Here is a 21,688-nt window from a genome sequence, read left to right on the forward strand (position 1 = left end):
GCCCCCTCCTCCCTCAGACCCAGGAATCCTGACCCCCAGCCCCTCCTCCCTCAGACCCAGGGGTCCTGACCCCCAGCCCTTCCTCCCTCAGACCCAGGGGTTCAGCTATCCTCTCCCTCAGCACCCCACCCCTTAATTTGAGCTAAAATTCACAAAACATAAAATTAACCATTTTTCAGTGAACCGTTCAGTGGCGTTTGGTACATTCCCAAGGTTGTGCAATCACCACTTCTATCTCTGTCCGGAACTTTTCAACAGCCCTGGAAGAAAACTCTCCACGCGTCAAGCGTGGGCCCTCGACATCCTCTCCTGTCCCCAGCCCCTGGCCACAGGCAGATGGATTTCTGTCTCTATGGATTTGTCAATTCTGGACATTTGTTATGTTTTTTGAGTTTCGTCCCTGTTGCAGGGCACGTGCGCGCTGCATCCCATGGCCATATAGTATTCCACTGACCCCAAGTCTTGGGGGACTGAAGAGTCTGAAACTTATCTTTTCTTGCTGGTGCTGTAGCATTTCCAGGGCCCCAGGCCCTAGAACTTCAGGTGTCAGCTTCCTGGAGAGCACAGGTGAGACAGACAGACATTGAACATTCCTGAGACCAGAAGCCATCAATCCCTGGGCACAAAGAGGGTGCCCTGGCCACGGTGGCTTTCCAGCCTGGAGGGCAAGCACACCGGACCGAAAATGAGGAGACAGGTATGGTAATGAAGGCAGCAGAGGGGGCCGTGGCCCCCGGGGGGCGGGGGGCTGACTACCAGTGGTGTCCATGTATTCTGCTTGTGAGGGAAGGTCGGAGACTCGCACAGGCCGTGCGTAGGAGGGGGTGCGCTGGGTTGTACAGTGCAGAGCCCACTAGGAGGCATGAGCCAGGCCCCCAAGTTCTCCGTTGCCATGAAGGACTTGGACATTATTCTGAGGGTCCTGGGGAGCCATGGAAGGTTCTTGAGCAGAGCAGATGGAGGAATGGACACTGACTGTGTAGACAGGAAGGAGGTGGAATGATAATAACCATTATTGCCAGGCACTGCCCTACGACCCTGAGGGGCAGGGGGTTCTGGAATGATTCCAAGCTTCACACTTCCAAGAGACTGCCCAGAGCTTTCAACTCGGCAAGACTTGAGAGTTCGAATCCCATCTCGGGCACTTAAGAGCTGACTGCCTGTATGAGGTTCCGATGGCTGCTGTCACAAAGTGCCACCAATGTTGGGGGGACAACACAAATTCAGAAGCCCACAGGTCTGGAGGTCAGGTCCAAAACAGGTCTCCCAAACTGCAGCCATGGCATCAGTGTGGCTGGTTCCTGTGGAGGCTCCAGGGGAGGGTCCAGTTTCCCACCTTTTCCGGGCTCCACTGGGAGCTACAGCCATCGGCTTACGGTCCCTTCCTCCACCCAGGGGGCGCCTCGGTCCAACATCTGCACTGTCGCCATGTATCTGACGGTCCTGTGACTGCACAGGGCTCACCCACATAATCCAAGGTAATGTCTCACCTCAAAGCCATTAATGTAATCATGTGCGCAAAGTCCTTGTTGCTATGTGAGGTGCCATCGTCACTTGTCCCGGTGGAGACGCGTCAGGGGCACCTGGGTGGCTCAGGCGGTTAAGCGTCTGACTTTGGCTACATCTTTAAAAAATGTTTTAATGTTCATTCACTTTTGAGAGACAGAGAAAGAGCATGAGCAGGGGAGGGAGACACAGAATCCGAAGCAGGCTGCAGGCTCTGAGCTGTCACACAGAGCCCAACACGGGGCTCGAACCCACGAACCATGAAATCGTGACCTGAGCGTAAGTCAGAGGCTCCACCGACGGAGCCCCTAAATCAATGCATTCTTTAATGATTTTATTTTTTCTGCTCCCTGGCTACCTTTAAAACCGTTTCCTCGGAGCTCAGTTGGAGGTCGCCTCTACTTGCTAGGTGGGGCCTGGCTCATCAACCTCCTAAAATAAAGACAATTAGGTTTTTAAAATGTATTCGTTGAATGTTTATTTAACACTGAGTTCGTATCCTCACCTCTGCCTCTTGCTGTTGGCGTGACCCGGGGCAAGGGCCGCCCCTCTGCCCCTTGGTCCCCTCATCTGTGAAATGGGGATGAAGAGAGGCCCGCCCTCAGAGTCCAGAGTTGTGACACCTGCGGTCCATCCCCACAAGGTGCTCAGAAGGCGTGTGAGGTGTTTGTGCTTCTAAGAGGTAGCTGTGGTCAGCATCGCCTTTATCGGAGAGTTTGTGTGAGGCGCAAAGAAAACAGGCAGGTGTGGTAGGCCTTTGCCGTGGATATTGCTGGGAGCAGGACTGTTTCTCCTGGGGGTGCCGTGCAGCTGCCCGTGGCAGGAGGGGGACTGTAAGATTTAATAGATGGAGGCAGAGATGAGAGGAAAGAAACCAAGAAGGCCTTTATTGGGATCTGCGATTCCCGGGCGAGGTTCCCTGACTCGGGGAGTGGGGAGTCAGGGAAGTCGCGTCTGGTACGGGAGGGGCGAGGTGTTTTATGGGTGAGGAGTTCCCGTCCAGTTCTGGGAGGGCAGACCACCAAATAAGGGCACTTTAGGGACGTGGCGGGATGGGATAGGTTGCCTCCTCTGTCAGGGTGATGGGAAGCTGGGGCTTCATGATTGGCTGTTTTCAAACTGGCGGGGGACATTCTAGGTCTGCAGGTGAGGGGTGGGGGTCGTCGGTGCACGGTGTTATTCTCCAACCCACAGCAAATGGCCGCTGGGTCGCCATCTTAAGGTTACTCTTACAGGGACCGGAGATCGGGGGGGGCTTTGGTAGTGCTTGTTTCTTGCGTGTGCGCGTGTGTTTGCCATTGAGCGGATATGGATCGAGGACCCACTGTGTGCCAGGCACTGTTCCGGACTCGGGACAGGGGGCGGTGCGCAGTGGAGTGGAACTGGCAAGGCCCTGCCCCCAGCCCCCATGTGCCTCTCCTGCCTGTGCCCTCCTCTGAGCTGAAGGGGTCGCTGTTCCAGCCATTGGATCAACACCTTCCTCCTGAATCCTTTGTTCACTCATTCACTCGGAGAACACCCCCTGGGCTCCCGCCAAGAATCCTATCCAGCCCCTGCCCTCAGGGGGCTCCCTGGGTGCAGGTGATGTGTGCCCTAGCGCATGCTCCGCTGGGCCCTGAGGAGCACAGGGGAGGGAGGCCCGAAGGGTACCTGGTGTCCACTCTGCCAGGAACGCTCTGTCCCCCCTCCATGCCCCAGCCCTGCCTGTGCCTGACTCCTGCTCCTCTCTCCAAGATGCTCGCCTCAGGGTGGCCCAAGGCACACTTGTCCCCACTCCGGGCCCCAGTCCCCCCTCTCTGCCCCTCCCTGGACTGGTGCAGGAGCTGGGCCGACTGGTGTCCCCATGCTGGCTGGTGACGTCCTCAGGGCATCAACTGAGTGGACAGGAGGGGGGGGAACCTCAAGCCCAGTGGGCTACTTTCAGTTTGCAGATAGGTCCCTCCCACTGTCCACTTGCAGGCTGGGGGCCTGGACTGTTCTGGATCCTTCTGGAAACGAGTGCTAGCCAGTCTCAGCCAAGGGGAAGAGGCTGTGTGTGGCCTTCCTCTGGGTGAGATGGCACTGTACTTTCGAGTTTAGGAAACTGCTTCTGGTTGGTGCTGAGGATTGTTATTTTTTTTCCTCCCCCGACCGGGGAAGCTGCCAGAACAGAAGATCTCTGTTTTCTTGCCTATCAAAGCAAGGATCATAATGGCGCCCTGGTCAGATGCTTGTGAGGGTTCAGGAGTGAGTCCGTGAGAGTCCCCGCTTGCCTCAGTGCTGTCTACAGTCGGTATGTAATGCCCAAAACGCAGTATCTTCAACGGCCAGAGACCACCAGGGAGACCGAGGCACGCATGCAAAGGCAAAGGGCTTTATTATTACGGGCTTAGGCTTGCCGGGGCCTAAACTCAGGCTGACAGACTTCACCAGCACAATGGATCTGTGCTGAGAGCCCCAAACAAGGGCTGAGTAGGGTTTTTATGGGGTTTGGGAAGGGGGAGTTACAAGAAATTGTGACATAGATACAGTAATCTCATCATTATTGTATAACAGCATTGGCAGCAACTTTAACCGTACATTTTGTTTAGAGCGTTCGTTACTTTTGGCGGGACCCAATCACAACATTTAGAGTAGTTTTGAAATTAACCAATTACAGAGCGAGTCCAGGGTCTTGTTCGGCGACTAAGGGGTTAATTTTAACATTAGGTAACAGGGTCCTATCTAAAGTTCCCATCTGCAGGCCTCACCTTAAGGAATGTGAGGAGAGGTAGCTGGTCTTTCCCGATTGGATACCGCAACGTGGTCTCACCTGCTCTAGGCAATGTGTGACTGCCTGATAGTTTTTTGGGGAAACTGAAACTTAGGCCTTCTAGTTCAGAGGGGAAACGTAAAGCCTGTCATGGCGTCTGTTTGGTTTAGCTTTACAGGTGTTAATGTTGTCAGGGCCTCCAAGTTACGTTCAGTTCAGTGTTTGTTTTTTTTTTTTAATGTTTATGGATTTTTGAGAGAGAGACAGACAGCGTGTGAGCAGGGGAGGGGCAGAGAGAGCGGGAGACACAGAATCCGAAGCAGCGCCAAGCTCTGAGCTGTCAGCACACAGCCCGACGCGGGGCTCGATGAGCTCATGACCTGAGCTGAAGTCGGGCGCTTAACCACCGGAGCCACCAGGCGCCCCACGTTCAGTATTTCTGAGAAGCTCCACACACTGCTTCACAGAGCACATGTGTGGCGCTCAGAACATCTTGCTGTGTTTCCGGTCCTTCGAGAAGCGAACGTGATGGTGTCGGCCATACGAAGGTTTACTGGGGCCATCCAGCGAGAGGGAGAGGGGGCCGGGAACAGGGCTGGGAAGTCGGTGGGCCCCCAGCAGAAGATGAGGGGGAAGGAAGGTGTGGGTAGAAAGAACTTCAGGCCGTTCAGCTCTGAGAAACCTCAGGCAGCCAACAGGGGAGGGGAGGTGCAAGGAGCTCCGCTCACAAATCCCTAGAAACAGAAAGTCGGTTGGTGGTTACCAGGGGCTGGGGGGGGGGCAGACGGGGAGTGATTGCTTAATCACTTCTTTTTGGGGTGATAAAAATGTGAAACCAAATAGAGAACACAGAGTTGCAAAATGGTGTGACTGTATTAAATGCCACTGAAATGTGCACTTAACAATGGTTAAAGTGGTGAATTCTGTGGTCAATGAATGTTAGCTCAGTTAAAAAAGAAAAATATTGGGGCGCCTGGGTGGCCCAGTCGGTTAAGGAGCCGACTTCAGCTCAGGTCATGATCTCATGGTTCGTGGGTTCAAGCCCCTCATCAGGCTCTGTGCTGACAGCTCAGAGCCTGGAGCCTGCTTCTGATTCTGTGTCTCCCTAACTCTCTGACCCTCCCCCGCTCACACTCTGTCTCTCTCTCAAAAATAAATAAACATTAAAATTAAAAAAAAAAGAAAAAGAAAAGAAAAAGATCACCCTTAGAGGAGCCCACATTGGGTGCGGATGGCCTGGCCCTAGTCCGCCCCTCCCCCGGCCCCATCCACACCCCTGATGATTAGTCATGGTTGGGGGCTGCGGGAAGAGAACATGACCTTGATCCAAACAAAATAGGAGCTTACTGCTGCTGGGGGCTGTCCTCCGAAGGTACTCTTCACAGTTGGTCAAGTTCTTTCTTCAAGGGAGATCCACCCTGACTACCATACTTACCCCATGTCACTCAGAGTGAAGGACCTGGGGCCAGAGCACAGGTCTGTCTGATTCTAGAATCTGGTTCTTTCCCATGTGCCATGCTACCTCCTCAGATCCCCATCCAAGCTTTCACCCGCCCCGTCTGTGCATCTGCGCATACGTTCTTGCCTTCACATATTTCTCCACTAGTTACTCATCCACCCACCCACCGACCTGCCTATCTACCCAAATATCATTGGTTCGGATGGTCTTCCAGCTCTCTGAGCTCTATCCATCCATTCAACTCTCCATTTGTCCAACTATATGTTTTTTCTTTTTTTTAAAGTTTACTTATTTATTTTGGAGGGGGAGGGGCAGAGAGCGAGGGAGAGAGAGAGAGAATCCCAAGGTGGGGCTCAAACCCATGAACTGTGAGATCATGACCTGAACCAAAACCAAGAGTCAGATGCTTAGGTAACTGAACCGCTCAGGCAAACCCCCCAACTCTATGTTCTTAAATTCTTTAAGCCATTCTATCGATTCCTTCTTCCCATTTATTCTACAATCCATCCATCAGTTTAACATCCACTTTCCCTCTGATCCAATCAACTTAATCAATCATCTATATCAGCTTTCTGTGACTGCTGTAAAATAGTCCCTCAAGGGATAATCCAGTATAAGGTCCTCCTTTCAAAACCCTTGCTCTTGCCATATAAAATAATACCCCCAGGATCCAGGAACTGCATATATCTTTGGGGGTCATTGTTTTACCACATCATCAATTCAACCCCCTCCACACACACACAAGCACCTCTCTCTCTCAATCTCTCTCTCTCTCCCCATCCATCCACCCACCCATCCATCCGTTCATTCAGAGGTTTTTATCTCTGTAAGAAACAAAACTACAAGAAGACAGTTACAATCACTGACATGGTTGAGACTGATTCCATTGAGCAAATATATAAATATATTGAGTTGACTATCACTGCTTCTGCCCACCTCTTTGTTTCCACCCCTAATACCTCCTCATTGGGAAAGGAAAAGAAGGTGGGAAAAAAATGACCCAAACATTTTTCTCAAGTATATTTATTTATAACGTGTATTTAAAATTTTTTTTAAACATTTATTTATTTTTGTGAGACAGAGAGAGACAGATCATGAGCAGGGGAGGGGCAGAGAGAGAGGGACACACAGAATCGGAAGCAGGCTCAAGGCTGAGCTGCCAGCACAGGGCCTGACACGGGGCTCAAACCCACAAGCTGTGAGATCATGACCTGAGCAGAAATCGGACGCTCAACCGACTGAGCCACTCAGGTGCCCCAATGTTTATTTATTTTTGAGAGAGAGAGGAACAGAGAGACATTGTGCGTTGGGGGGAGAGACACACAGAATCCAAAGCAGCTCGAGGCTCTGAGATGTCACCACAGAGCTCCATATGGGGCTCAAACCCACAGAACGTGAGATCATGACCCGAGCCAAAGTCCGACACTCAACCGAGCCACCCAGGTGCCCCTACTTACTTATTTTGAGGGGGAACAGTGGTAGAAGGAGAGGGAGAGAAGGAGAATCCCAAGCAGGCTCCTTGCTGTCAGTGCAGAGCCCAATGTGAGACTCGATCTCATGAACTGTGAGATGACCTGAGTTAAAATCAAGAATTGGACACTCAACTGACTGAGCCACCCGGGTGCCCCACCCAGGAATTCTTCATTCTCCTTCAATCTTCCACCCCATTCATTCCCAATCCATGAACATGGTATAGATCTCCCTGTTTTAGATCTTCTTTAAGGTCTCTCAATAAGATTTTACAGATTTTCTTGAAGAGGTTTTGCACATATTTTGTTAGATTTATTCCCCCTTGCCGGATAGTATTGTACTATTGTAAGCCATATTTACTTAAATTTTTACATTAGAACTCTGTTAGTTGAACAGAAAATGGTTAACACACCAGACCCAAATCAGCTATTATGCTTGCAAAGTTTGCCTTGGCTGGTGTCTCGGGACTTGGTTGTTGAACTATTCTGAGTGGCTCACTGTGCCTGGATTGTTTTTGCAAACCTTGTGGTTAATGCTGAATGCCTGCTTTCTTTCTGGGAGTCTGGAATTTGGTATGTGCTAGGCAGAAGGTGCCTACATGATTAGTCACTAATAAAAACTTCGGGTGCTAAGTTTCTAAGGGACTCCATTGGGCAAGAACAGCACACACGTTTTGCTGCATTTTTGGTTGTGGGAAAGAGTGAGCTCTATATGATCCTCTTGAGAGGGAGAGACAATGAGGAAACCTGCATGTGATTTCCTCCAGTCTCGGCCCGTGACTGTCCCCCCTCATGATTGTACAGCGTTGTAATAAAGCTTAGCCATGACTACAACTCTATGCTGAGCTCTAGAAGGCCTAGCGAATTGCCCCCAACTTTGGGTGGTCTGGGGACGCCCAATACACAGGTGAAAAATGTATAATTGATAGTGTGTTGATTTTGTATCCAGCAAGCTTGCTAGATTCTGTCATTAATTCTGATATTTTATCAGGAGCTACTTTTGGATCTTGTAGATATATAGTCATATCTGTGATTAGTGGCAGTTTTGTTTCGCTTCACATCTTACACCTTTTTCTCCCCTTTTTCTTCACATACTACACTATGTCCCCCGAACAGCACCTGATGCGGTGGTAAGGAGGCATCCCTGTCTTGTTCTTGACTCTAAATAAAAAGCTTTCAATATTTCACCATTAAACACGAATTTCCTCTAGATTTTTTTATTGTGGTTAAATACACATAACATAAATTTTGCCCATTTACAACTTTAAGTGTCCAACTCAGGGGGATGAAGTGCATTCACAGTGTTGTGCAACTATCATCACCATCTGTCTCCAGGACTTTTCATCATGTCAAGCAGAAACTTTATACCCATTAACCACTAACTCCCCACTTCCCCTCCCTCAGCCCCTGGCCGCCACCATTCTACTTCCTGTTTCTACAGATTGAACTATTTCTGATACCTCATATTAGTGAAATCATACAATGTTTGTGTTTTTTTGCTTATTTCACTTAGGGAACTGTTTTCAAGGTTCATCCATGTTGTAGCGTGTGTCAGAATTTCCTTTCCACATTTTGTTTATTCATTTATCTACATATTATCAAGTTAGTTCTAGACATTTAGTTAATTCCACCTTTGGGCTATTATGGATAATGCTGTGACAAACATTCATGTACAAGTTTTTCTTGTTTCTTTCCTTTCTTAAAAATGTTTTAATGTTCATTTATTTTTGAGAGAGAGAGAGAGAGAGAGAGAGACAGAGTATGAGTGTGGGAGGGGCAGAGAGGCAGACACAGATTCCAAAGCTCTGAGCTGTCAGCACAGAGCCCAATGCAGGGCTTGAACCCACAAACTGTGAGATCATGACCTGAGCTTAACTGTCCGGCGCTTAACCATCTGAGCCACCCAGGCGCCCCACTTTCTTTTTTTTTAAAGTTTTTATTTTGAAGTAATCTCTACACCCAACATGGAGCTTGAACTCACGACCCTGAGATTAAGAGTCACGTGCTCCACAACTGAGCCAGACAGGCGTGCCAAGTATTCTCTCTGTATTCTAGATTACAAAGCTTTTATCATATAAATTATTTGTGAAAATGTTCTCCCGGTCCCTGAGTCCTCTCCTGAGGGCATGCACTCTACTTCAGGGTCAGGCTTCTTTCATTGTTTTTATCTGTTTAATCATTCATCAAATACGTATCAAATGCCAACGATGTGCCAGATACGGCCTTTGACACTGGAAGCCCAGCTATGAACCAAGCAAGGCTCCCTGCCCTCCTGGAGCTTATGTTCTAGCCGGGAAGAAAGACGATGAACAAATAAACAGAGCCGTATAAGGTCATGTCCGGGCAGGTGCTAGGCGATGCCAGTTGTGCAGGGGTGTGAGCTCCGCGGTGGCTCAGAGCCTCATGTGGGTTTAACGCTCCGCTGTGACTGTCCTGAAACACTTAGCAAGTTTTGAACAAGGGCTCTGCGTCTTCATTTTGCTCTGGGGCCCGCGAGTGATTATTTAGGTGGTCCTGGGGCTATAAAGCAACAGAGCAGAGGAAGGGAATGACTGGGTGGTTGGGCTTTTCCAGCCAGGACCCTTAGGGAAGGTGACTTTGAGGAAGTGACATCTGAGCAAACACCTGAGGCGGGTGAGAGGGTGAGCCCTGCGGAGAGTTGTGGCCGGTAGACTTCCCAGCGGAGGACGGCAGCGGGAGGCCTTGCTTGCATCAGGGACGCCAGTGGGATCACTCACCAGATGAGCAGTGTTCAGAGAGTCGTTTATAATGAAGATCAGAGGAATAATGGGGGACCACTGTGAGCAGGTTGGATTTTTGGGGGGGCCTGGGTGACTCAGTCATTTGAGCGTCCGGCTTCAGCTCAGGTCATGATCTCTCGGTTTGTGGGTTCGAGCCCCACATCGGGCTCTGTGCTGACAGCCCAGAGCCTGGAGCTGCTTCCACTTCTGTGTCTCCCTCTCTCTCTGCCCCTCCCCCGCTCCTGCTCTGTCTCTCTCCCTCTCAAAAATGAATAAATGGTAAAAAAATTAAACAAAGCTTGTCTATAGTTAAGGCATACAGTAGGATTGACACAGGGCACACTGAAGTAACTGCTGCAATCAAGCTGTTAACACACGCGCCACCTCACAGCTGACCTTTGTGTCTGTGGTGACGACGCAGTGATCTACTGTCTCAGACGTCAAGTGCACAATACAGTATTGTCAACGCTCGTCACCTATTCAGCTCATAACTGCAAGTTCCTACCCTTTGTCCAGCCTCTCCCCTTGTCACCCCCCGCCCCGTGACCACCCTTCCACTCTCTGCTTCTAGGAGTTTGACTCTTTTTAGATTCCATACCTGTGAGATCCATACAGTATTTGTTATTCTGTGTCTGTGTTGCCTCAGCATAATGCCTTCCGGTTTCATCCGTGTTAGGACTTACTCCTTCCTCACAGCGGAATAATATTCCATTATATGTACACGCCCTTCATTTTCTTTGGTCATTGATCCATTGATGGACACTCAGGTGGTTTCCACGTCTCGGCCACTGTGAATAATGCTGCAGTAAACACGGGAGTGCAGATACTCTTGTGACAGTGACCATTGTGTTTGGATCCAAGCAATGGGATTGCAGAATGACAGTGGTAATTCTGTTTCTGGTTTCTTATGGAACCACCATACTGTTCTCCATAGTGGCTGCACCAACTTCCATTCCCATCGCCAGGCACAACGGTGATCCTTCCTCCACGTCCCCACCCCAATCATGTAATTTATGTATACATATAAATACATATCCCTTGCCCCTCAAATTATGATCATCCTGAATTTACTGGGTTTTTTTCTGGGTTTTGTTTGTTTTTTTGAGAGGAGAGCGTGCTAGCAGGGGAGAGAGGCAGAGGGAGAGAGAGAGAGAGGGAGGGAGAGAGTCTTAAGTGAGCCTAGGATGACCCTGGGATCATGACCTGAGCTGGAATCAGAGTCAGACGCTCAATGGACTGAGCCAACCAGGCGTCCCCAGAATTTACCGTTTTATAACAAGTTTTGTCCCTTGTAATAAGCCATGCACCACATTAAGAGTTACTAAGCCCACAATGTCCCGCCAGCACGTGAATGTGTAGTCTGAAGAAGCCACCTGCAAAGGTAATTTCTTTCTTTTTTCTTTTTTTTAACATTTTTTTGAAGTGTATTTATTTTGAGAGAGAGAGAAGGTGACCCGTTCGGCAGGTCAGTCAACACAGGTCCTGAGGGAGGAAGGGAGAGTTGGGGGGCAGGGGACACAGAGAACGGAGGCAAGACAAGTCTCTGATCAAGCCTTCTTTATTGAGAGAGCACACACATCTTATAAAGGGCAGAAGACGGGCAGCTGAGGTAAGTCAGTTGCTAAGAAACAAGGTCATGTGATTTCTGGGAAAGGGTAAGGGAGAACAAGAAACTGCAGCTTCAGCACAGCACCTGAGGGGCTAATAAGAAAGGCCTGGGAAACCGATAAGAAGGCCCCAGCTAGGAGTGATAATGCAGCCCTGCTGTGCGGGTGGCTGATTTTGCAGGTCGAGGCACATATCTCTTCTTCTGGCAGCTCCCCACAAGAAGGAAAGAAAGAGTGAGGGAGAGGCAGAGAGAGAGAGACAGACAGACAGACAGAATCCCAAGCAGGCTCTGCACTGTCAGCATGGAGCCTGATGTAGGGCTGGAACTCACAACCCTGAGATCATGACCTGAGCCAAAATCAAGAGTCAGGTGTTTAACCAACCAAGCCACCCAGCTGCCCCTGCAAAGGTGTGTTCTAAACATGCTTTTCAAACATTCCAGAGCATTCCAATCACTGGTCAGGGTGACTCTGCTTTCGGAGTTCTGGGATGTGGCCCAAGAGTCTTCATTCCCGCCAAGCACCCACGTGACCTGCTCGGTGCTGCCGGTACAGGGCCAGGCTTTGGGCCGCACTGTCCTAAAGTGATTGACTGTAAAATACTCAGCCAGGCTTTCCGGAGGCTGAGACTTCGCATCTGTGTTTTTACTATATTTTCCAGGTGATTATTTCTCTCCCTCCTTCTGTCTCTTTCTGTTTCTGTCTCTCTTTTATTACTAAGCTACACTTAACATCGAAGTTACCGTTTTAACCATTTTGGAGTGTGCAGCTCGGCGGCTTTCTGTCCATGCACAGTGTTCTGCGACCATCACCATTCTCTGGTTCCAGAACCTCTTCATCCGAAAAGGAACGCCCACACCTATCTTTAGTCCCTCCCCATTCTCCCCTATCCCCGTCCTGGCCCCTGGCAGTCTCCTGAATCTGCTTTCTGTGCCTATGGATTTACCTCTTCTGGATTTTTCTAGAAATGGAATCCTTTCATATATGAATTTTTGTGCCTGGTTCCTTTTACCTAGCAAGTTTTCTTTTTCTTTTTTTTAAAGTTTATTTATTTATTTTTTAATGTTTTTTATTTATTTTTGAGAGACAGCGTGAGCAGGGGAGGGTCAGAGAGAGAGAGAGAGAGAGAGATACAGAATCTGAAGCAGGCTCCAGGCTCTGAGCTAGCGGTCAGCACGGAGCCTGACGTGGGGCTCGAACCCATGAACTGTGGGATAATGACCTGAGCTGGAGCCAGACGCTTAACCAACTGAGCCACCAGGCGCCCCTAAGTTTATTTATTTTTAAAGAGACAGAGAGAGAGAGAACATGAGCAGAGGAGGGGCACAGAGAGAGGGGGCAGAGCCCTACCTGGGGCTCGAAGTTGGACGCTTAACCAATGAAGCCAGCCAGGCGCCCCCTGGCCTATTTTCAAGGTTCTTCTGTATAGTCGCATGTAGCCCAGAGGTTGAGAGTAAAGCTCTGGTGTCTGATGGCCAGTTAAATCCCTTTTGTAAGCCTCACTTTGCTCATCTGTAAAATGGGGGTACTAACAGCCCCCCCTCCCAGGGCTGTTTGCAAATTACAGGCATGTGCTAAGAGCTCAGTAATTGTTAGGAATTGTTTTCATTCTGCTGGCAGACATGCTGTAAGTGGTCCAACCAGTCTTCTCTTGCTGGACATCAAGGCTTTTCCTAGCTTTCTGTATTTTAAACAACACTGAGGCAAACATCTTTGTATATAAATATCTTAACACTTGTCAGTTATTTCCTTAGAGTAAAACCCTGGAATGGAACTGGCGGGGTCAAATTTTTTTATTTGTATTATGAAATATTTTTGAGACATAAAAAAAGAACAGGTAGAGAGTGAACTCGTGGTTTCACCTCTAGGCTTGCAAAAAAAAAAAAAAAAAAAAGTACAAACATCCATGTCCCCAGTAGCTTTCCTGATTGCATTCCATCCACCCTATCTGCAGGAGTCATCAGTAGCGTTTTCCCCCTTTTTCCTCTTGCCTGTGCACGTTTATACACGTTCAAAACACGTATCCACACAGCCCCTGTTTTACGGGTTTTAAAACTTCCTACAATCGGACTTCTGCAACTAGCAACATGCTTCTGGGATGTCGTTTTGAGCCGCAGAGTGCTCGTCCATTCCCTTTCCCTGCAGCATGGCGCCCCCCTGTATGAGTATGCCTCGATCCGGTTATCCATTTTTCATGGATGGACATTTAAGCCGTTTCCACGACAAACGCTGCTGTCGGGAGCTTCTCTTTTCGTTCCATGTGCCAGTGTTTCTCTTGGGTGTACACCCGCGAAAAGAAGAGGTGTACTTTAAGATTCAGACATTCTGATAGGACTTTTACAGAGTCCTTTCTACTCTCTGACTGTCTCCTCTGGAGCTTGGGCCATCCTTAGGGGTAGGGGTGTCCCTGTGTTGGGGGAGGCTGGAAGCACGGATGGAAGACACCTGGGAGGGTGTTAATTAGAACCGCTCAAAGAGGGACCAGTGTGGTCCGTGTTTTATAAACGCAAACCTGAGGTTCAGAGAGGGCAGGCGACTTCCCCAACATCACAGAGCGACGCTGAAACCATCGGCGTCATCCTCACTGGCGGGTCATGCCAGCATTCATTCATTCAGTACCTATTAAGGGCGCACCTGCTCCGTGCCAGGCATTGTTCTAAGCTCACAAAATACACAGCGGTGAGCAAAAACCAAAGCCCGCCTGCTCCAAGTGCAGAACTTGTTATTCTGGGCGTAATTACGATAAATTGCTAATTATGTATGCCTCTAGGATTGGAGCGGGGGTTATCCCAACTAGGGGAGGAGTTTGCCTCTTGGGAGACTTCCAAAGCCCCTACTTCTCAGGCTCCTCCTTTCCGACTCCTTTACCCCCCAGAGCTCTGGTGGCTGCTCCCAAAACTAGCCGGGGTATTAGGGCAAGAAGGTTGTCCGGCTGAGAGAGACAGAGAGGCGCCCTTTGTAGCCCGGCAGGGCTGTCAATAAAGTTTTGTTGCCTCGGCAACCGCAGGCCGGGCGGGGTAGACGGAGGAGCCGGTGAGCCCGTCCCAGCTTTCTTCCAGCTGTTCCCGAAGGGTTAGCGGGAGAAAGAATAGGCCTGGCACGACTCTACGGTGATGGGCGGGGGCCTTCGCCTATGGAAGGACGAACCCTTCCAAGGCTAGCCAATCATACGCAGGCTATGGAACGGCAGAGTCCGCCCCCTTTCCACTTAGACCTGAATAACCTGACCTAAACCCGAGTTTTGCCGAGAGCTACCACGCTTTCGGCCAATGGGACGCATACTTTGGGCCGTGGGCGGGGCCGGTCTCCATGGCAGCTGCGGAAGGACAGCAACAGGAACCATTAGCTGCAGTTGGCGGCGCTTGGCAGTGGCGCGGGCGGAGCAGGGTTTCGCGGGGGCGCCAAGGGGGGGGAGGCGGGGAGGGGCCGAGTTGGACTCAGCCAATGGGAGCGGCGCGAGCGACACAGCCACTGAAGAGTGGCGGCGGCTTTGGCCAATGGGAGTTCCCGCTAGCCGTGGGTGGGCGGGCCCGGCGGGACAGACGGGAGGCGCGGCGACCGTGTCTGACGAGAGCCCGAGCAAGGCTGTGGGAGGTGGTAGCGGCGGCGGCGCGGGTGCCTGAGGAGGAGGAGGAGGAGGAGGAGGAGAAGCGGGTGAGGGGTGGCGCGGGGCCCGACCTCTGAGTCCCCTCTCGGCCCCCACCCCGCGCCGCCTTTGCTCCCGGTCGCCCCCAGCCCCGACTGTCCCCCGCCCTGCCCCTCCTCTTGTCCAGGCGCCCACGTCTCCTGGTCCTTCGGCGGGCCCCCGGCTGCTCTCGGCGCTCAGCCCCTTCCCTGTGCTTGCTCACCCAGGCCCCGCCCTGCACTCCCAGGCCTAACCGGACCCCTGGGGTCGCCCGCGGGCTCTGCACTCCCCTCCCTGGACCTCACTGCGTGCCCAGGCCCCTGTCCACTGCCACCGCCGCGAACCTCAGCGCCTGCTTCTGGACCCCTCTTTGCTTACCCAGATCTCTCCCTGGACCCAGGCGCGCTGCTCCCTGGATGCCTACCTGCCCCTTCTCTGCCTCTCCAAGCCCCGTCTGGACCTCTCGGCCCCCCCTGCACCTTCTCAGGACCCTCAACCCTAGGTCTCCACTCTGGCTTTCCTGGGGTCACTCCTGGGCCCCCAGGCCTTACCGCCGCCCCGTGTCTCCACCAGGCACCCCCGGTCCCTCTCTGCCCCAGCTCCCCTCCGTGCAATCTGCATTTGTCTTTACCCACATGCCTCCCTGCAGCTTCCGCCCTGTCCCAGCGCCCTCTTGATCTCCAGCCTTCCTGTCTTTTCTAGACCCCCTTTCCCGCAGCTCTAGCTCCTGATCTCCCTTCAGCTCCCCCTTCCGTGCGGTCCCCCATGGACTCTCCCTGAAACACTGTGGTGTGGGTGCCCAGCAGGCCCTCCGTAGTCCGAGTTAGGGGTCTCGTTTTGTTTCCTTTTGCTAACTCCCTTCTTTCTCCTCTTTTTATGGACCTGTTCTGCCTCTCCGTACCATTCCTTTCCTCTCCCCCCTTCCCTGCTTTGTCCTCGGAGCCCCCCCTCCCCCAGAATCCTTGGAGAGGGAGCAGGTGCTGGAATCCTTCCTCCTCTCTCCCTCCCCTCACCCCCCTCCAGGCTGCCTGGGGCTTCACCGAGAGCTTCCTGATGATTCCCAAGGGCTGCTGGGGGAGGGGGGACAGAATTGGGGGGTGGGAGGGAGGTAGAGGCTAAGGGCAGGAAGACTGAGGTTGGGTAGAGGAACAGTCTGTCACTGTGGGGTGGGAAGTCTTGGATTTTTCCTTGGTGAGGGCTGGAGCTGGGGATGGGTTCCCCCTGACTCCCTGCAGCCGCAGGGCTAAGCCTTTAGGGTCATCCCTGACTGGGCCAATTAATCAGACTTCCCTGGGCCAGTAGGGACATGCGCGCGCGCGCGCCCGCGCGCGCTCTCGCGGCGTATGGGGACATGAGGGGATCCGGCGTCAGTGTGTGGGTGTGCGCTGAGCGTGGTCGTGTGTGGGTGTGCTCCAGAGCCCGACGCGGCTGACGGTGACTGATGCGTCTTTGGGGCCTTCTCCGCTGTCAGAAGTACTTGTTGCGTTCTGCCTGCGCCGAAAGCTCTGTGAAGTCAGCACTGCTTTCCTCCCGGATCCGTAGATGAGACTGGAGACCCAAACGCCTGCCTAGTCCTGCGCAGCTCTGGAGCGGCCCCTCCCGGGGCGCCACCCCTGCCTCTGCGTTGTGCCCCCCACTCTTGGCCAGAGGCAGCATGGTCCATGGGGCACCATGGGACCTGACAGAGTGACAGCCAGAGAGCTGTGTGAGAATGACGACCTTGCCACCAGCCTTGTCCTGGACCCCTACCTCGGCTTCCGCACCCATAAGATGAACGTCAGGTGAGGCGGCCTGGCACAGGGTGGACCCAGGCTCCGGGACCTTTTGCCTTCCTCCTCGGCCCCTGCAGCCCCGAGTGGGGGTGGGGGCGGGGCCCGGGAAGGCCCTGGGACCCAGGCATGCCCTCTCCCCCAGCCCTGTGCCCCCCCTGCGGCGACAGCACCACCTGCGCTCAGCACTGGAGGCCTTCCTGAAGCAGCGGGACCTGGAGGCAGCGTACCGGGCCCTGACGCTGGGCGGCTGGATGGCCCACTACTTCCAGAGCCGGGGCCCGCGGCAGGAGGCTGCCCTCAAGACCCACGTGAGGGCACCCTTCCCTTCCCCCACCCTCAGCCCAGCCGTCCTCCCTGTCACCTCAGTCTGCCCAGGATCCCTCACCATGGCAGCAGACCTCGGGAGCCCCAGTCCCTCCGCAGATCCCCCCGCCCCGACTCCCTAACTTCCTTGCCATTGGGACCATCAGAGACGAGGCTCAGAATCCTAGGAGAGTTGGGGGGCCCTCTGAGATGGAGTCCAACCTCTTCATTTGACAGATGAGGAAACTGAGGCCCCGAGAGAGGAAGTGAGTTCCCCAAGTCCACACAGCGAGTCAGTGGCAGAGCAGGACTAGAAACCAGGCGACAGAGGGCCGAGGACCAGGCTGCCCCACCACCTCACCCCGCCCACCCCCTCACCTCCCCCAGATCTATCGCTACCTCCGAGCCTTCCTGCCTGAAAGCGGCTTTACCATCCTGCCCTGTACACGCTATTCTCTGGAGACAAATGGAGCCAAGATCGTGTCTACCAGAGCTTGGTAAGAGGGCCGAACTCACAGGCGCAGGCTTCAGAGGCTGCTTCCGGGGGAGACCCCTGGGGGCTGGGGGAGAAGCCTCTGGCGGTGGGGCTGGGGAGATGTCTGTTCAGGGGTGGGAAGAGACCGTGTCCTGCTGAGATGGAGGCGGCCAGGCCTAGTCTGGAAGATTCTCTCCCCTCACAGCCTCACAGTCGGGAGATAGGAACCCCCTGCGGCCCCAGGCTTCCGGGGGCTGCTAGGAAGGTACTGACCTTGTGCCCAGGACTGTGGCGGCCCTCGTGCTGGTGGGGCCCCTGCCGTGTAGCCAGCGCTGCTAGGTAAGGGACAGGGCAGTGAGCAAGATGGCCCCTGCCCACCGTTCCCGGTGTGGAGAGAAGCCAGGTGGTAGCTAAGTAAACGCGCAGGTGCTGACCACATTTGCTTGGTGCTTCGGGACCCACCAAGGAATTTTGAGTGTTCATGGGAACCAGGCCTAAGCACAGACCTGCTGGAGGATCTGGTGAAGCGTGGGGGTGGGGGTAGCAGCTGTGGCCAGTTCACGGGAGTCCAGGCAGAAGGGCCACCATGTGGGGCCCAAGGGCAGTCGGGGCCAGAGGAGGAGCCGAGGGCAAGAGGGGAGCATGAGTGATTTCTGGGTCCGCGAGGGTCTGGGCGCCGTCCTGTCTGAAGGATGCTGGAGCCAGGACACTGCCCAGGCAGGAGCGGAGGCGGCGGGGGTGCAGTCGAGGGCCGCGGTGGCCGGCGGTGGCCCACAGGAGGCCCCCGCTGGCCGAGCTGGTGGTCAGGGAGGCGCTGCTCAGAGGGTGGCCGGGCCTGGCCTCTCGGCAGGAAGAAGAATGAGAAGCTGGAGCTGCTGGTGGGCTGCATCGCGGAGCTGCGGGAGGCCGACGAGGGGCTGCTGCGGGCCGGGGAGAACGACTTCAGCATCATGTACTCCACCCGCAAGCGCAGCGCGCAGCTGTGGCTGGGCCCCGCCGCCTTCATAAACCATGGTGGGGCCGGGGCCGGGGCGGGGAGGGCGCTGGCGGCCCCCGCTCACCTCTCCGCTCACCTGAGTCTCTTCTCTCCCTCGCCCACCCCCCTCAATGCTCCAGACTGCAAACCCAACTGCAAGGTGAGACTTGGGGACCCCCGCTGCGGAGTTGGGGGGGGGGGCGTTTGGGTCAGTGAGCAGCCAGAAGCTGCCGGGAGCCTCCTCACCTCACAAGCTGCCTTCCGCGCCTGGCCCGAGGCAGGAAGGGGCCCTGACTAGTCTCCCTGGAACTCAGGTTGCCACCTGCTGGCAGCCTTCTTCCCTCTCTGAACTGGAGTTCACTTGGAGGGGGAGTGTGGTGACAGGGAGACAGAGGTGCCCCTGTGCCCCGGAGCCCACTGGCCACAGAGGTGCACCTGCCATAGCAGGACTCCAGCGAGCTGCGCAGCAGGAGCCTAGGCCAAGGCCAGAGCGAGCCCCAGAGGATGAGGCTACAGGAGGAGGCAGGGCTCCCGGGCCCAGGGAGTGAGGCGAAGAAGCAGCCTTGCAGGCGGAGCCGCTGCTGCCCACCCTGTGTGGCAGAGCCCGCAGTGCCTGGAGCAGAGGAGTCTCGCGGAGGCCTTGGGTGCGCACCCTGTCGCGTGTGGGCCTCCTTTGCTGTGTGGCGGAGCCCCGAGGTGTGGCCTCTGCAGTGTGAGCTGGCTTTGCGTGCTGGCTCCTCCAGCCTGAGTGCTCTCCTCCGATGGGAGCTGGCGAGGCTGTGTCCCCAGGGACGGCGGTGAGGGCTCGCTGTGTGGCGCACCCCCGCAGTTCTTGTGTTCTGTGCCACTGTAGACCCATTACATGGATTCGGGGTGGCAGATGTGCTGGGCAGGACAGAGAACAGGGCAAGGCTTTGTGAGCAGCTCACTCTCTCTGTGGTGAGGCGAGTGCCAGCCCCCTCAGGGCCCAGGTGCCAGGCCCCGGCCTTCTCCCTAGTGGTGCACAGCCAGGAGGCTGCGCAGTGCAGAGCCGGACGCTGAAGGAGGAATAGGACTTTCCGAGGTGTTGAAGGAACACTGAGGCGTGTGAGGGCACTTAGGGCACCCCAGACAGGCACGTCTCAGTGGAGGGCCAGGAGACATGGCCGCCGTGGTGACTCTGGCCTCCTGTGCCACAGAGGAGCTCAGGTCTGCCCATGGACGCTCCCACCGGGTGAACGGTGGGGTTTGGGTTTTAGCCGGCCCTGGCAGCTCAGGAGCCGGAGGCTTGTCAGATCAGGGAGGAACCAGAGGCCGGCATGTGACCTGGTGTGTCCCTGGGTGGGAGACTGGCCCCAGCAGGAGTCTGGGGAGTATTGAGGACAAGAACACAAGGCCCTGCACGTGGAGGCTCTGGCCGGGTGGCAAGAGTCACCCCCAGGTGGGTGTCAGGCTAGAGTGGAGAGAGGGATGGGAGTCCCCTCCCAGAGGGGAAACATGGAGGCAGGAACAGGCACAGGCAAGAGTGGCCCCAGGGGGCCGCAGTCCTGGATCAGGGCCGCAGGGTGGACAGGCACCTTGACGGGGAGACGGCAGAGACAGGCAGAGCTGGGACCTCACTGCCCAGGTGCAGGCTGCCAGGGCATGGGGAGCAGGTGGGGGCCTGTGGGAGGGGTGGAGGAGGGTTGCAGGAGGGAGTGGGCGGTGCTCTCTGCCAGTGCTGCCAGGGTCGAGTTAGATTACCATCCCACGAGGAGGGCGGAGGCCGGCGCACAGGCAGGGAGTTGGGGAGTGGATTCAGAGGGCAGGCCCTGGACGGCTGGACTCCTGGGGGCTCCTGGCTCCTGGCCCCTGCTCATCCTGGGGGCACTCTTGTGCTGGGTGGGGTGGACCCAGGCAGCCCCCAGGACCGGCCGCTGAGCAGCCCAGCCCCCAGTTTGTGCCCGCAGATGGGAACGCAGCGTGTGTGAAAGCGCTCCGGGACATCGAGCCGGGGGATGAGGTGACCTGCTTCTATGGTGAAGGCTTCTTTGGTGAAAAGAATGAGCACTGTGAATGCTATACCTGTGAGAGGTGAGGGGTGTGATGGGAAGGACACCCGGGAGGGGTGAGGTGGGGAGGGACCCAGGAGGGATGAGGTGGAAGGGCACCTGAGAGGGGTGAAGTGGGAGGGGACTTGACAGGGGTGAGGTGGGGAAGGACCCCAGGAGGGTTGAGGTGGGAAGGGACCCAGGAGGGGTGAGGTGGGAGAGCACCTGAAAGAGGTGAGCTGGGGGGTCACTCAACAGGGGTGAGGTGGGGAGGGACCCAGGAGAGGGCAGGGGAAGGGCCTCGAGGTGGAGAGGCCCCGCAGGAGCGCACTGCGGTGCCGGAAGAGCTTGCTCCAGGCCTGCTCAGGCCCTGCTTCCGCCCCCCTGCCCGCAGGAGGGGTGAGGGCGCCTTCCGACTGCGGCCCAGGGAGCCCGCGCCCCCGAGGCTGCTGGACAAGTACGAGCTCCGGGAGACCAAGCGGAGGCTGCAGCAGGGCCTGGAGGCAGGTGGCCGGCTGGGCCCCAGGGCCTGCACCCACCTGTCCCCTCTGCTCCGGGACTCCATCTGTGGTGAGCTCGGGCCGGGGACCCCGTTCTGCCAGCCTGTGTCCATCCCGACCACCGCGTCCTGCCCTCGGACCCTGCGCGGGACCCCCTGCTCATGCCCACCCCTCTCTCTCCCCACCCGCCCGGCCTCCACAGCTGCCTGCCAGCCCCTGCACTCCCTGCCCTGTGGCGCCCGCCCCGAAGCCTCGCCCCTCTGGCTCCAGTGGCTGCCTCAGCCCCAGCTCCGGGTGCGCCCCCGGAGGCGCCGACGCCCCCAGCCCCGGCGGGCCCCGGCGCCCCCCCTTCTCCGTGTTGCCCGCGTCTCCTTGCACCAATGGGGAGGCTGTGGCCCCCGATGCTGCCTGCGAGCGGAGGCCCTGGTGGCCCTGAGCCCGGCCCCCCGCGCCCACTGGGCCCCTCAGCAGGACTGGCACTGGGCCCGGCGCTATGGGCTGCCTTACGTGGTGCG

General features: G+C 55.2%; 1 protein-coding gene across 1 annotated transcript in view; it reads left to right on the top strand.

The window, feature by feature from the left end:
• Positions 1-413: 413 nt before the first annotated feature.
• KMT5C (lysine methyltransferase 5C) overlaps positions 414-21,688 on the top strand; it is a 21,658-nt gene continuing 383 nt past the window's right edge. The window contains exons 1-9 of the mRNA XM_029924397.1: positions 414-697; positions 16,438-16,919; positions 17,053-17,218; positions 17,601-17,710; positions 18,539-18,702; positions 18,805-18,824; positions 20,580-20,716; positions 21,068-21,243; positions 21,376-21,683. Of these exons, the coding sequence (XP_029780257.1) occupies positions 16,810-16,919; positions 17,053-17,218; positions 17,601-17,710; positions 18,539-18,702; positions 18,805-18,824; positions 20,580-20,716; positions 21,068-21,243; positions 21,376-21,683 (1,191 nt within the window). The 5' untranslated portion in view covers positions 414-697; positions 16,438-16,809. The remainder of the gene's footprint in view (positions 698-16,437; positions 16,920-17,052; positions 17,219-17,600; positions 17,711-18,538; positions 18,703-18,804; positions 18,825-20,579; positions 20,717-21,067; positions 21,244-21,375; positions 21,684-21,688) is intronic.

Source organism: Suricata suricatta, chromosome 16 (genome assembly GCF_006229205.1).
Source record: "Suricata suricatta isolate VVHF042 chromosome 16, meerkat_22Aug2017_6uvM2_HiC, whole genome shotgun sequence".
Taxonomy (NCBI): Eukaryota; Metazoa; Chordata; class Mammalia; order Carnivora; family Herpestidae; genus Suricata; species Suricata suricatta.